Source organism: Gymnogyps californianus, chromosome 2, assembly GCF_018139145.2.
Source record: "Gymnogyps californianus isolate 813 chromosome 2, ASM1813914v2, whole genome shotgun sequence".
Lineage (NCBI taxonomy): Eukaryota > Metazoa > Chordata > Aves > Accipitriformes > Cathartidae > Gymnogyps > Gymnogyps californianus.
In genome coordinates, this window is record NC_059472.1 from 49,396,474 (window position 1) to 49,411,146 (window position 14,673).

General features: G+C 40.1%; 1 protein-coding gene across 1 annotated transcript in view; it reads left to right on the forward strand.

Annotated features, from left to right (window-relative positions):
• Nucleotides 1-14,673, forward strand: part of CDH2 (cadherin 2) — a 118,181-nt gene that overhangs the window by 9,566 nt on the left and 93,942 nt on the right. Inside the window, exon 2 of the mRNA XM_050891199.1 lies at nucleotides 1,906-2,017. Coding sequence (XP_050747156.1) covers nucleotides 1,906-2,017 — 112 coding nt within the window. The remainder of the gene's footprint in view (nucleotides 1-1,905; nucleotides 2,018-14,673) is intronic.

Consider the following 14,673-nt stretch of genomic DNA (forward strand, 5'->3'; position numbering starts at 1 on the left):
CAGTTGGAATCGTAATTATTTTTGATTTACCATCTTTTTATCTTAAAAACTCAATGTGTAAATGGACTGTTGGGCCTTAGCTACAGATCCAAGTTCCAGCTTTGCAGGTAATATAGTCCCGTGGTAGCTTAAACTGTTGCTTTATGTTTGCTTTCTCTTTAGAGTCCTCATATAAACATTTTAAAGTACGTAAGTAATTGTACACAGGTGAGATACCTGTGTAGTACTTAAGTCACAATTAAATCCACACCACAGTTTAAGTTAACCTGACACTTGATAATTACAAGTTCTCTTACTGGGCACTTAACTGGATGGTGCATTAACTTGGGAGTTAGTAAATTTTGATTTTTTTGTTTGTTTGTTTGTTTGTTTTTGCTAGCATCAGTGTTGAGCTGCTTGCTTAGGACCGTGTTGGTGTAAGTGCAATGCAGTGTGTTACGAATGCCTCCTTGTATTAGTGATAAAGTTATTCTAATAGGGGTTGGCATGCTGAGCTTGGCCATGTGTGTCAGTGGAGAGATTACACTTCTGCCCAATCCCTCTTCCCTGAGGAAACCCTGTGGTTTGAGATGTTCCTGTCCCACCTCTGCTCTAATGCTCTCCTTCCCTGAGGTTACTATGGTAAATGGGTATAACACCATCATCTCCTCTTTCTCCATCCCTTTTTTCTTTTTCCTGTAGGGCTTTCTTTGCCAAGTGTATGCAGACATGCTTACATGGCCTTGAGTAGGTCTACTTGATGGAAGCCCATCTGGGAAAGTAAAAAGGAAAATCTAATTTAAGTCTCGATCAGATTTAGGTATGATATAGCAGCACAGTTGCTCGTGCTGTCAAAGACCATATACTACATCTGGGCATGCACATGGATAGGCCTTGACTTGGCATGTAGGCGTGTTTGAGATTGTGTGAGGGCTCTTGCGATTTCTCAGATGTATCTCAGCCCAGGCTGGCGTGGGAGCTGGCCTCTGCTTTGTGCAGCGTGAAAGGGGTTTTGCCATGTGTGGTCAGTTAGCCACGTGTATGGTGGGCTGTTGTCTTGTGCAACGCTGAAATGAGACAGAAACAATCCACTGAAAAGAAATCTTTGCCACAGAAAATTTGATGGCCTTTTTTTCAACTAGGCAACAAACTGGCCTGGAAGTGAGCTTAGCTATCAGAAGTATCTTCTGAAAGTGGAACACTACAGAACAAACAAGTTTCCAAATTCTGTATTATATTTCTTAATAAAAAGGCATTTATGAAACTTTTTAAGAACATTAACAAGTGAGAGAACAAACAGTTTCAGTGGCTCTGCTCTTCCCTTGTTGTGCAAATTTAATAATGAGCTGCTTTCCTTTTAACGTAATGTCCCTTTGAAATAGAAGGAGATTGCATGGGAAACATTTGCCTTTATATGATATCCGTTTGAATGCTAACGCAACTATAAGTTCTGCTAAGTTACTGCAAATGTAGCATTTTATCTCAGTTTACTTGTTCTGGTGCAGCCTCACATAGAAATACTCTAAAGCATTTTAAGTCAGCGGTTGAAGTTGTTCGTCTCAAGTAATCTGGCTATGAAAAAGTTACCGATGGGTTTTGTGCAACATTTATTTCCAGAGGAAGGAATGTTTTTGTTCCCTCCTATGATTCCTCTTCAGTCTCGATGGCTGTTCAGTGGAAATGTTCAGTTGTCAGAAGAATCAAGATTGTGTATTATTTAGATCTTACCAGACAAGTGGGATTTGTTCCTTCCATTCCAGTTATCAGAGAGATTAACCCTTTGCCCTCGCGGTCCTAATTGCAGTCGTTCAGAAACAAAGACGCTGCTTGTACAAGACAGCAGCAAAATGGAGTATGTGCCAACTGGCATGTTTCTCTGGTGAATGAGGGTTGCGAGTATTACATAAATTTTGTCTTGCATTTCAGGCACCGATAAAAGCAACCTGTGAAGATATGTCATGCAAGACTGGATTTCCTGAAGATGTTCACAGTGCAGTGGTGTCAAGGAGTGTACATGGAGGACAGCCTCTTCTCAATGGTATGGTTAGAAAAGATGTTTTGATTTTTATTTTTTTTAAATTTCCTCTAGTTGTAACCATAAATCACTCTGGAGCATTTTCATCTGTAAATAGGGCACAAACTCTTGCAGGAAAGAACGTCAGATGCTCTGTGATTATTTTTTGATTACTGTCATAGGACTTGGAAAATCTGTTGGCTTTAGTGATAGCACACGCACCTCTGACTGTAATTTGAAAATACTGAGCGTTGCGAACCTTCCATGATCGTCCACTAATTCTCTTTCAATTCTCTTTCTCAGCACAGCATTCACACTGATGTTTCTTATTACCACTGACGATACGTATGCCATCAGTCTATACTTAGAGCCCATGTATGAATGATGAGGAGGTAAAGAAAATTTGCCTTCTGCTTTACATCTCCCGTAGAAGTACTGCACTTACACCCAGTCCTAGCGCTGACACTAATGCAGAGATAGTTCCCTTACTGCTTTTTCCTGGCAGCTTGAGGAGAGACACCTATGGAAAGCAAGACACAGGACAGGCAGCAACATGAGAGAGGAGTTGCCTGTGAGCCCTCGGTCAGTGACCGCAGCACTGCAGGCTCTGCGTGGAGCCGTGCCAGGAGAGGCAGGATGGTGCTGGCCCTGTCTCATGGACGGTGCACTGCTCTCTTACCCTGGCACCTGCCTGCATCTGAATGGCACGGTGCCCAGGCTGAGGATGACCCGCTCCTGAGCTCGCGGTGAGTGCAAGCCCTTGCCTCTGCCAGGTATGCGCTGCAGTCAGCACATCTGCCTGCGGGTCGTCCAGGTTGGGAATTTGGTTCGTTGCTCTTTTTGTGTCTCTGTTTTGCAGGGATAGAGTAGTCATCTGTAGGATACAGAGGCACATGCTCTGAATCTTTCCAGCATTTCCCAACCAGTCAAGTTTCCGTATACAAGTTTGTGGAAGTAGAACATTTAAAAAAATGTGCATTAATTTGGCTGTTTTCTGAAAGTTCTTCATTTTCTTTTCCCCATCTAATTTGGAAATTGTGAAACTAAGAACATCAGTTTTAGACCGTTTCAAATATATCTTAAATAAGGACTAATTTAATTTAATTTGTTGTTTCTTTCACATATAAATATGGTTACACAGATCAAGACATTTAAATGAAAAAAATTCTAATGAGTCTGCAAAACAAATGAAGTGAAAGCTGTAGTCTTGATTTTACATGCTGTATGTAGCAGTCTCTCCTTAATTATATTTTACAGACCTGTTTTGTGCTTTTTTAGAAGTATAATGGAAACTTGAATGCAGGATGAATTGATTAGCTTTAGTGTATTTAAACTTGAGTTGTTAAAGCTTTTTCTGTTCAGTTTCAAGGAAGTATATTCTACCACCACAGACTTTTATTTTATTAAAGGATAGCTTAGAAATTCACGTATTAACGTAAATGTTCTGCCAATTGAGAAAATAATAGAGGAAAGAGAATTTTCATCACTTTCCCACTAAATGGGAGTTAATAGATGACTCTGCTATAGACTCCTGCAATAGCCGTTGGCACTGAGAACTCCTTTGGTAGGTGATGCACAAATGCAGAGAGAGGGGGAGAAAAAGGGACAGAGAGCACAGCGGGCAAGTGCTTTCCAAAGGTGCCGCCTTGAAACCACCAAATGTTTGTTACTGGTTAACGATGATGCCATCAGTTCATCTTAAAATGGAGATCACACAAGTTTTGAGATCTACCCTGTCCTGGGTCTCCTCTTCATGGAATCAAGACCCTTTCTGCAATTTCTCCCTTTTTTTTCCCACCAGCTAGGAACCACAGTGGACTGCCCATTAATTCTCTGTTGGCATTGCTCGTGCAAATCTGATGATAATGACTGACCAGCCTTAGTCAACTGAGTCGAAACTAGTAACACAGGATGGCAGACTGACTTCCTTTCTCATTATTCATCGCATTCACACAGTCCCTTCCCTTGCTTCTCAGAAGTGAGTGAAGCATGACTGTTGGTTTGTCCTTGAATGGTATTAAAACGCATAGCATTTTAGGGAAGTAGGAATTGGAAAAACTGTACAAGGCATACAGTATATATCACATCATATCAGCTGGCTGAAAAATGACCTGGGGGAGTTTTTTTCCTACCACCGTTTCCTCAGCTGAATTACTGCAGTGGTTAATTCTTTTGAAAATTCTGACATGCTTAAAAGCATATAATTTGCTGGTTACACATAAACATACGGTCCGTCATTGCATAGCTTTGACTTAAATTTAATTACACTGTCATTTTGAAATACTATTGTTGTCAAAAGCCTATTTTCTGGTTATTAAACTGAATTCAGATGACGCTGCAAGTTAAGCATAGTTGCGTGACATTTGCTTCTTAGGGATAACCATGGGCCTGATTCTGATCTCGATTGCCTTGCCTGTCTAACTGCGTGCTTATACTAGTATGAACTCAGAAGTGAGGCATATAACTGTAGGTTTTCTGTATGATTTAGAAGTGAAAGCTTTAATTTTCTTTGGGTTTGTGCATTGATACCACAAGCACAGAACCTTTATGGTCCTCTCAGCTAGCTGCAGAATAATTCGAACCTGACTTGATGCTTTCTTGACAAGTTACTTCTTAAAATACTGACCAAGAAAATGACCATATGTTTATTATCTGTCTTGTTCATTTACTTTTATCTTGCACAGCGGGGGACAAGCCTCCCTTAAGGTCTTCAGTTTCCATCTTACTCACCAAATCTTAAATAAAATTAGAGTTATCATATGACTTGTTGATCTGTGCCTTTCAGTTGTTACAGTAACATAGGATATCTGATTTTTAAAGTGTTATTATAAGAAATCTTTACCTTAGAGTATGGGGCAGGTTTCACCATGCACTACATGATACTGTGTATTTTCTGGAGAGGCTTCTCTTTATTTCTGTATTTAGGTGGTGCTTGTTTTTGAGGGAGGGTCAGACTTGTTCCTCTTGCATTTAAAAAAAAAAAGTCTTTATAATTCATAATGGCTTTGTTCATTCATATGGCTAGGATAGTATATCAGCATCTACTAATTTCTCCTGTGCATGAGGGCATGGGAGGCTACTACATGTTCAGTTGGTATCCATGTGTTCAGTTGCCACAATATGTGAAAAGTTGGTGGAGCAGTATATTCAGAATAACATAAATTGGAAAAGGGAAAAACCCTCACATTTATTAACGTGGGTAGAGGGAAAGAAAGAGAAAGATAGCTATTCTTGGTTTCAGGATGAGGAAACAGGGAATCCCTTGTGGGGAAAAGATGCAGTTAGTTGGGAAGTCACAGCAAAAGAAGTTGGAAACTACTTTAGTAGGTTGTGACTGAGCTGTGTAGGAGGTAGCCTGCGGTATAGGCTATGTCCTGTTGCCTCCTTCTGTCACAGTGTCACCTGTGTCCCGTGCTCCTGTGTTCCCCTGGTACAGACTTCACTGGTCATAGCCTTGGAGACTCTTCAAAGCTGATGTCTTACACTGTGTCTTGCACAAAGTCTGGCAAGTCTGACTTCAAGATGCAATACGCTCAGGTCACTAGACGCATGTAAAGCTAAGTACTGTAAGTCTAGTTTTGAATTTACTTATAACGTTTTACATGTTGTTCCACTTGGTACCAGTCACTTCAGTGAAATTATGGTGATTTTTACCAAGGAACTAGGTGAGCTCAGAACTACTACCTTCATTTCTGTAGAGGGAGGAAAAAGAAAGTAATAATTTCTGAAACAAAATTGAAAGAAACTTCATGCACCTCTAAAAAGTGTCTTACTGATAAAACTGTGGAGTTATTTGGGCCTCCAGTTCTTTTAGAATTTAATATACTTTGAAGTATTTTAGGACTTAAATGTTCCAACATTTAAAAAAAGAAAATAAATCATATGCAAATAACTCACCAGCCATCACATAGTAGAAGTAGGTATCTAACCCAAATTTACAGGCACAGTACTTATGACTTGTTTCTGTAAATAAAATGTGATTACTGTTTGGAGGACCGTACATAAGATGTAGTGTTTGGAGAAGAAGAGGTTAAGTTAGAGGGAGTTCTGTTTAATATATTAAATGCCCATGCTTGTGCTGGTTTTATTGCAGTTTTGTAGTTCATCCAGGAAAAAGTACTTGTGGCAGTTTGATATGTATGCCCAGCCTGTTTATCTAATCTTTGTTCTATATCCTGCAAATTTTAAGATACAAATGACGCATTTCTGCTAAAATCATTCACCTAGGAAGGTTACTTGAATGGTTATTTGCAGAATCATATCTCAGAGATTCTTACTCTGATAATTTATTTTAGCAGTTTCTTATCTTTCAAAGACTTTATTTTAACATTGTCTGTCCTGTTACTAAATGCATGATTTTAGTTTTCTGGTAAGCAAATTCATTGTCTAGACAAGATTCTTAAATGTATCCTTCGAGCATTGTGTAGCTATAAAATATTTCTAAGCTCTTCGAGTTGCACAATGATAAAGAATGTTTTGGTGTTGATCACTGAGATAAGCGGTGATTATGGATGAGTAACAGGGCAGTTTCATGAGCCATTTAAGCCAGAGTGAGCTGACAGCGTTGCCAAGAGAGGCACGCTTACTCCTTCCCTCCTCTTTGAGCCTGGTACCAAGTGCTCATGAAACCATAAAATGAATGGGGTTAGCCAATTTATCTGGGGTAAACTCTCACTCCTACTCCTTTAGGTTTTTGCTGAAAGATCTTGTATGCTTAAACAGAGCCGTGGTGGCCCTGCTGCCTTTTCTCTTCTAGCAATGAAATGCTTAGAAAATAATATTTGTTTTGATGCTTTCAAACTGAGTGACAAAACTTGATTTTGGCATTCCCACTGACTTATTTTGTAGTTTGCCATTTGAAATACCAGTTGGTCGGAAACAAGCCGGAAGCGCGTTGCTGGGAGTGTGGTGCGCAGGCATTGCCTGGCATTTAAAAGTAATTAACGTTTCTTCATGACGTAGTGGAGGTTGCATGGGTGCTGTCTGTCCCAGGTGAAGCCACTCGGCTTTTTTTGCTGCTGGTGGTGTTTTGTCATTCTACGTACAATGCCCATCGTCAGCTAAGAATAAAATTTATTTTTAAAAACTTTTCATGCTTAAAACTGAAGACAGCAGCACATCTTTTAAGGCTTATGTCTCGTTCCTTTCTATAAACAACTCTTACACAATTGTATTCTTACTATGGTAGCATGCACTGGTGGCTTTGATATTCCAGTGCACATTAACAGTAGAACCAGCGAAAACGTTTTCAGCAGAATCGTATTTTCCAAGAGGGAAATCAGTCTTTTCCCACAAAAAAATTTTGGACTTCTTTTTTTCCATGAAAAAAATGAAAATGGTAACCACTTTGTTTGAAGTCTCCTTGCCTTAAGCAAAAAGACAAGTTGACAAGTTCCTTCCAGGCAGACAGCCAAAGAATCTCAGATGGATGGAGTCTCTCTATGAGCTGCTGGCAAGCTGGGGAAAAAATGTTTCAATTCTTCCCAAATGTATTGTTTTCTGAAATTCTCTTCACGTACCCTTTCCCCCGCGCCCCCCCCCCCCCCCCCAAAAAAAAAAAAAACCCAAAACACCATCCTTCTAGTTATTCTTTTAAGCCTTAGTGGGAGTGAGAAATTTTATTTTTTCCAGAAGCTTATGTTGGGAATATATTTATATTTTTTTCCCCAGCCCTGCTTAACATTTAGTAGGCTTAGTTTTGCCCTCTTCCATGTGAAGCAGAGTAAATTTTACTTGGTGATGCTGTGCCTTGTTGATTTATTTTATGTTACAGTTGCATTCCAATTCTCAGTCTCTTGCCTTTTTAATCCTTTTCCTCTTCTTTTCTCAAACAGCTTTTCTGTTTTTCCTCCTTCCGTACCCCACAGCATCCTAAATTCTCCTGTGTCAGTATTGAGCTTACTATCCTGGATTGGAAGAGCTTCTTCTGTTTGCTTTAACTACACTAGCACAGTGCCTGTTTTATGATGCCTGTTGTCTATTCACGTACCAAGCTCTTAATGTATTCTCAGATACTTGTCCCCTGAAAATCAGAGCTTTCTTTTGCTGAAGCAAGAGATTGCTTTTCTTGAGATGTGGTTTCCTTACTCCCTTTTCCCACTCCTTAGTTAAACATAGAATGTATCCTAGAGTATACATAACATATGTTCACCTTACTGAACAGTGGTAAAGTATCTATTTGAACGGTGACTCCTTTTTTTTCTCACTTTAATTTCTGTAAAGTTCTACGCCTGATTTGTATGTGATATCCGATTTTACTCTTTAGGATTAAGCTACTGATTAATGTTGGTATTTTCTCATTGCAAGCTTGTGCGTAGAACATTACATATGTATAAACAGAGAATAAATATAAATGATGAAATTCAGTGATGTTTTGGATGTGTGCAAAGGACAAACATTTCAGAAACGTAACTCCATTATCCCTCCGTGGACCCTAAAGCTGTTATGGAATTGTAGTATTTGGATCAATTTGTATATCCAGTATCAAAGAATTTATCACTTGAGTTCTAGATAAGAAGTCATTCTAAAAGAAACCTATAAATATGTACTAAACAAAATGTTTTCCTTTTATGGAATATTTGGATTAGAGGTGGAAATATGTTTTGTAGTTAAAAAAATCGTAAATGCACTATTCTCTCCACTTTTTCCAGAGAAGAAACTTGACTCATCCTTATTCCCTGCAAAAGGAACGCTGCTTCTATTTCCAGTGTAGACTTGTATAACTACATCTTGATAAAGACAAAAATACACTCACAGAGAAATTATAGAAATCCTGAATGGTTGCAATGTTATGGGATGTGTAAATTACTATCTTGGTTAATTAGTCCAGCTCTGATAGTCATTTCTGTTTATGGTGCATTTACTTGGAATGCACTGAATTAATTAGTACTTATTCCCTTCACCTATATTCAGCTGGTTACTTATGAGGATCTCAAATGTAGTGTCCTTTCTGTGTGCAGAAATATGAATTACGAGAGCTGAGTTGTCAGCTGCCCCAGTAAGCTCTGGGCATGGCTCAAGGGGGGTGGGCAAAGGAGATGTTTGTTTCTGCCTCTGAAGCCGAGTTGAGCTTTATACTGTTTCTAACACCATTTAATGTAGCCTTAGCACAGTTTTAAACTATGCCATCTGTCCTTGATTCCCAAGGGGCCATTATTTCTCCTGGAATTGCTGTAGTTGGAGCCTTCTCCAAGGCTGACCCGTGCTCTAGGGGAGGCTGGGAGGGATGGCGGTTGCAAAGCTGTGCAGAAAGCCTCCCCAGCAGACAAAGGTGCCCTTAGGTATGGGAGATTTATTTAGTGATAGAAGAAAAGTTGCTGTTGCTTGCAACAGCTGCGTTAAAAAAAAATAAAAATATTTCTTTATGTGGGTAGATCAGTATAGGGAATACATGGAGCAAAAACTCAGGTGAAGCCACCTGTGTTAGTACGATGTGAGACACATGGTACGTATAATTACACATTCGCATTCTCGCTTAAGACTACAATACATCTTTTGTTGACTTGTCATCTTTCTAACAATCCAGAAGACAAATCTACTAGAGCATCCTATTAAACCAATATTATAGGAAAATGCCCTTTATTACATAACATATTACCATACTAAATAGAGATAAATCCTGGTAGTATTTAAACACTTAATGACTACATTAAATCAAATATTACTGTGTTGAAGACTTGGATGTCAATAAACAAATCCAAGTACAGTCTGAACTGCTCTGATTTTGGTTCAGTGCAGTGAGGCAGATTCATTGCTTTTGGTTGAACTTGTGACTCTCAGCAGGGGGACATTTTTTAATCTGGAAATGATAACTTTTTGGAAGAGTTCACTTCCAAACTTTCAGGGCATGTCCTAGGCATCAGAGTCAGCCCTGCTGAACTGAGAAGATAGGAGAGGCAGAAGGAAGGTGCAAGGGAACAGTGTCAGATTTTGGATGGAAGGGAAATCGCTAGAGTTGCTGTTACCTTCTAATTAGGCTGTAGAAGGAGTAACTGGCCTTTGGTACCCTTTAAATCTTTCCAATTTAACACAACACAGATGGTTTTCTACTCCTCTCCATATACCCCAGCTGGGTGATTTGTCCTTCGGAGGGCAAGAATAATGCTGGGGGATGAGTGGGGTGAAACTCTGGAGTGGAGAATGGATCTGAGGCTGGGGAAAGGATGGAAGCAGCAGAATCTGGGTGATGAAGGATGCTGGAATGGGTGGAGGAATGAATAGAGACCCTGGTGTCGTTCAAGGGGGAAAGGAAAGCACAGGTTCTCCACAACTCTAGAAAGAACAGAGAAACTTGGCATTGGTTGAAAGAAGAGGGCAGAAGCAATCTAAGGTAGGAAGGAAAGTATCTTGGAGTACTTTCAGATTTCCTCATGACATCCAGTTTGAGCTAGTCATGGGCATCTGATAGCCATCCTAAGGGAAATGCCAAGTGGAGCTCGCCAAAGTGAATTAAGTGAGCAGATAGTGCTGAGAAGCTTTTCTGGGAGAAACTGCTAGGCCTTTTTGACATCAGAATGACAATACGATGCCCACATCTCCCATTTTTTTGCAATTTATACTAATGCCAAGAAACTTAATTATCTGAGTATTCAGCCAAGATCCGAATGTGCACAAGGAAGAGCCTTTTGAAGATAAACTGATCTTACAGCCAGCATATGAGGTTCATTAAAGAAGTACCTATGGCTGCACATCATGGCTTGTCCACTGTTCTGGAGGCAGCATTGGCTTTGAGTGCTTGGAGTCCATCAGTTCCTTTAGAATGGTCTTGAATCCTGCTGCTGCTTCTTGCTACAGGTGAATTGGTACCAGTAATGGTTTTTTTATAGTTTCTCACCTTGATTATAGATGTGCAGTTTAAGTGCGTGTGAAAATACCAGCCTTAAGTAAAGCTAGGAGAGTATATACCAAAAATGCAGCTTTCTTTCCTTGAGTTATAAATACATCACAGTGATGTAGCTGCAGGATGAGTGAGTGAGATCAGCAAGCTGATCTGACACAAACTTATCCCTGCTTTTTGTGGTGGGCTAGCTCTCCCATGGGTCAGCTTGCTTTGTCCACTTACTGGGACCTGCTGTGGAAAAGGAGATAAGTTAATGATAAAAGGGGTCTGTTAGGGGTGATGAGAGAAAAGGAGGTCATAGCTGAATGAGACTCCACTGTGTTAGATTCTCTGTTAGGCTTTTTTTTGTTTGGTTTTGTTTTTTCACTTTTCTCCCTGTAGTGCATCCGGGAGCTTTCTTCCTGCCGTTTTAATTTATTCCAGGATTGGGCAGCTGAGGATCAGCTCCCTGCCTGTCCCTTGCTGCCTGCTGCATCCCAGCCCCGTCCAGGCGTAGCGGTGAATTGCGCCGGCGGTTCTTAGCCGGGTTGCAGATGACAGTGAGCAATCCCATTAACCTGCCAGCCTGGCTGCGGATAATCCTGGAGAACCAGGGCACCCAGCACTGCCCATGGCTGCCATCCCTCGCCCTGCTGCAGCCCCTGCCTGCCGGTGGGCACTGATGCTCCGGGCAGAGGAGCAGCACAGCACGACTCAGGTGCATCTCCTCCTTCTCTGAGCTGCCCGAAGAGCTTCAGAAACCAGCCCGTTTTGAATTTTTCCTCTTCCCTTTTACTGTCTGCTGCGCTTTGGCAGACCTGTGAGCAGTGGCAGATATTATGATCTTGTCTGCTCACCTGCAGGAGCAAGCTCTTTCTTCTGCACTGTGCTGCCTTTTAAGAAGTAGGTTTTGTTTGGTTTTGAAAGTTAATGGCACATGCCTCTGAGGTTGTAGAGAAGAGGAATTATTTAAGACCCTCTGTGAGTTCCAGTTTAACATTCTCTTAAATAGGAAAGTTACGAATCCCTAAAAGCATAATTTGTAACATAAAAGCTATCAAAATAGCAGTGCAATCTGTTAAAGTGTTTAAAAATTTGATTCTCTGCAGTTTAAAATGTGAAATAAATGTACACTAATTGTTTTGAATGGAGATGAAGATGGTGGGTGAAGACAGTCTTTAAAGGAATTAGTGAGATAGCACTGCAGTTAATGGTGGAGCACTATTTTTCTGTAATGGGCTCAGCAATGTTCTCTAATCAGCTTGCAAATTGATATTCAAATACAAGTAAACTGGCAATCAAATACAAGCAAAACATCTATGTAAACAGACTTTGGTTTCTGCATTTTAGCATACCTGTATCAAAATTATGTGTGGGTGGAGGGTAAGCTCTTAGTTGTTTTTCAGCATGGAGCTTTTATTAATGGTGGCTCACTGGTTACATTAGGTCAATATTTTGGTTCAAGCACATGAAAAGAGGGGGAAAAAAGATCCCATTTCTTCCACAAGTGAGTGGCTTTTAAACATTAGTAACATAATACTGAGTGTGTATGAGGTTTTTCCTGTCTTCATTTCTTTCAGGTTTTGTCAACTCGTGTACATAGGATTTGATGCATCGCTGAGCCAGTAGAAATTATTCTGTTGACGTTCCTGGATTTGGATCATGTTTATGTTCATTATTAAAATTATTGCTGTATGGTATAGCCATTTAACTTTCAAGCCTTGTGCCAGAAACTGGATGCATAAAATATTATTGATGTTTGTGTTGTAGGGTTTTCTGCTGTACGGAATACAGGTTCTTAAACATGAATTTAACTTAATGCCTGGCTTAAGTAGTTTGTAAACTTATTTTTCTACAAAGGAGAACCATACAACAAAGCTGTTGCATAAGAACTGTTGTGGGGAAAGGTAAATAATGATCATACATTTAAAATTTGGATTTCAGGGTCTTTTTAAGCTCTTTAATCTATAAAACATCTCTCAGTTATTGACACACTGATAACTTGCTAACTGCTCTCTGTAAGTGTATTGTTTGTTGACAGATGGAAGCGTGACTATATCAGTGGGTCAACTATGTGGTTTTATCATCCCCACATACTCCTTCCATCAGCTGTCCATGGTGTTTTGTTGTTCAGCATCATCTTTTATGCTAAAAGTTCTTTGGAACATACTTCCTAAATCAAATTCTTATCATTGTGCGTTCATTAAATCCAGTTATTATTCGCGTAGATTTAGCTCTCAGTGCTGGTTGTAATATGAGTTCTTCAAGGGAAAAAACCCAAACAAAACCAAAACCCAAAAAACTTGTGTTTTCTGTAAGGCAGCTAGTACGCTTTTTACGCCGTAGAAATAATACATCAGTGAAAGTCTTTGGCTTTCCAAATCAGTATGTGCTTTTCTGTTCAAATAACCGCAATTTTCCCTTTACAGTGCTTTAGTGCATGTTTGTGCTTTTATAAAAAATTGATTAATTTGGTTCTCAGGCAATGGCTAATGAGGGAGTGTAGGTCCCTTGGAGGTCACAGGTTCAGATCCAGTCTGTCATCTGCATCCAGTAGTCACTAACTGATAGCTGCTTGGTAGGTTATGCAAAAAGAGCCTTGGTCGGTTTGGTTTCTTCTGGAGTTTATGTTGAAAAGGTACTTGCAAGAGCAGAAATACTGCTGAAATTAGTGGAAACTGGAGCAGCACATGCGGGCAGGGAGCATTCGTGTGTATGAAGGTGGGTGGAGAAGGTCAATATCACAGTGCTTTCCAGATTGTCTAGAAGAGAGAAGCAATGAAATGGAGTGAAATTTTAACCTCTGGGAGTGCATTTATGCAAAGCGGAGATATATTAGGGCAGGAGTTTTAACAGCTTGGAGCAAAAAATACATCTAGCGTTTCAGGTGCTGGAGGTGGTTTTATCTATGTGTGATTGATTCAGCGTGTTTCCCAGAACCGGAATGAAGTCCGTATCGCATTGAAACTTGAAACAGACAACAAAAGAAACCCCTCTCATTCTTATGCTGCATGTCACTGTCTGCACTTCTGCCTGTGTCAAGTCCCATTTAATTAAAATCTTGTCATTATGCTTGTGAGCAAATTAAATATTTAAAAATGTGTCATTATTTATAAAAATGGATCACTTTTTCCTCAGAGAAGGTGATTTTATCGGTTGTTACAACTGCAAATGGATCTGTTAGTTATTTCCTCCTCCTGACTTTTGCAACAAAGGCTCTGTAATTTACAGATGCTGAAAAACAAAAAAAACCCAAAAAGCCAAAGTAGTCACTAAAATGAAAGATTTTGTTAGCCTTCAGTGGGTTTGTTGTTTAAAGGAAGCAAAGCCTGCAAAAGCACAGGTGCACCTGGCTTTAGGAACCAATTTTGCAAGAGAGGAATATGTGTTGCGATCCCAGCAAAGCTTTGCGTGGCTGCTCTGGTGTGCTGGGCACCTGCGCAGGGATGAAGCCTGGCTTAAGGCGGCCACTGTCTCAGAGTTTGTGGGTTTTATATTCCAGCTGATTTCAAATGAAAAGGAAAGTTATTGAGTCATAATAGTATTGGGTTGTGTGTTCCTCTTAAAAAACAATAAAAGTACACAAAGGTGCTTATTAATTTTTGAAGCCCCTTTTATCCTGCCGGACATCAGTAATAGGCTGAAGAAGTAAGCTCTGACTGTTTGTTCCTGTAAGTGACTGTGAACTTTCACGTGGTACTTAAACTTTTTGTAGGGTAACCAAATAAGGTCTTGGAAAAAGCTGTTTTTGAAGGCTGCCTGCTGTCCGCTCGAAGGCGATTGTGTGACTTCTGTTGCATACCGTAGAAGAATGCTCTGCCTGGGTCCACTTGGGGAGGAAAATGTGTTGTGTTGCTTGTCT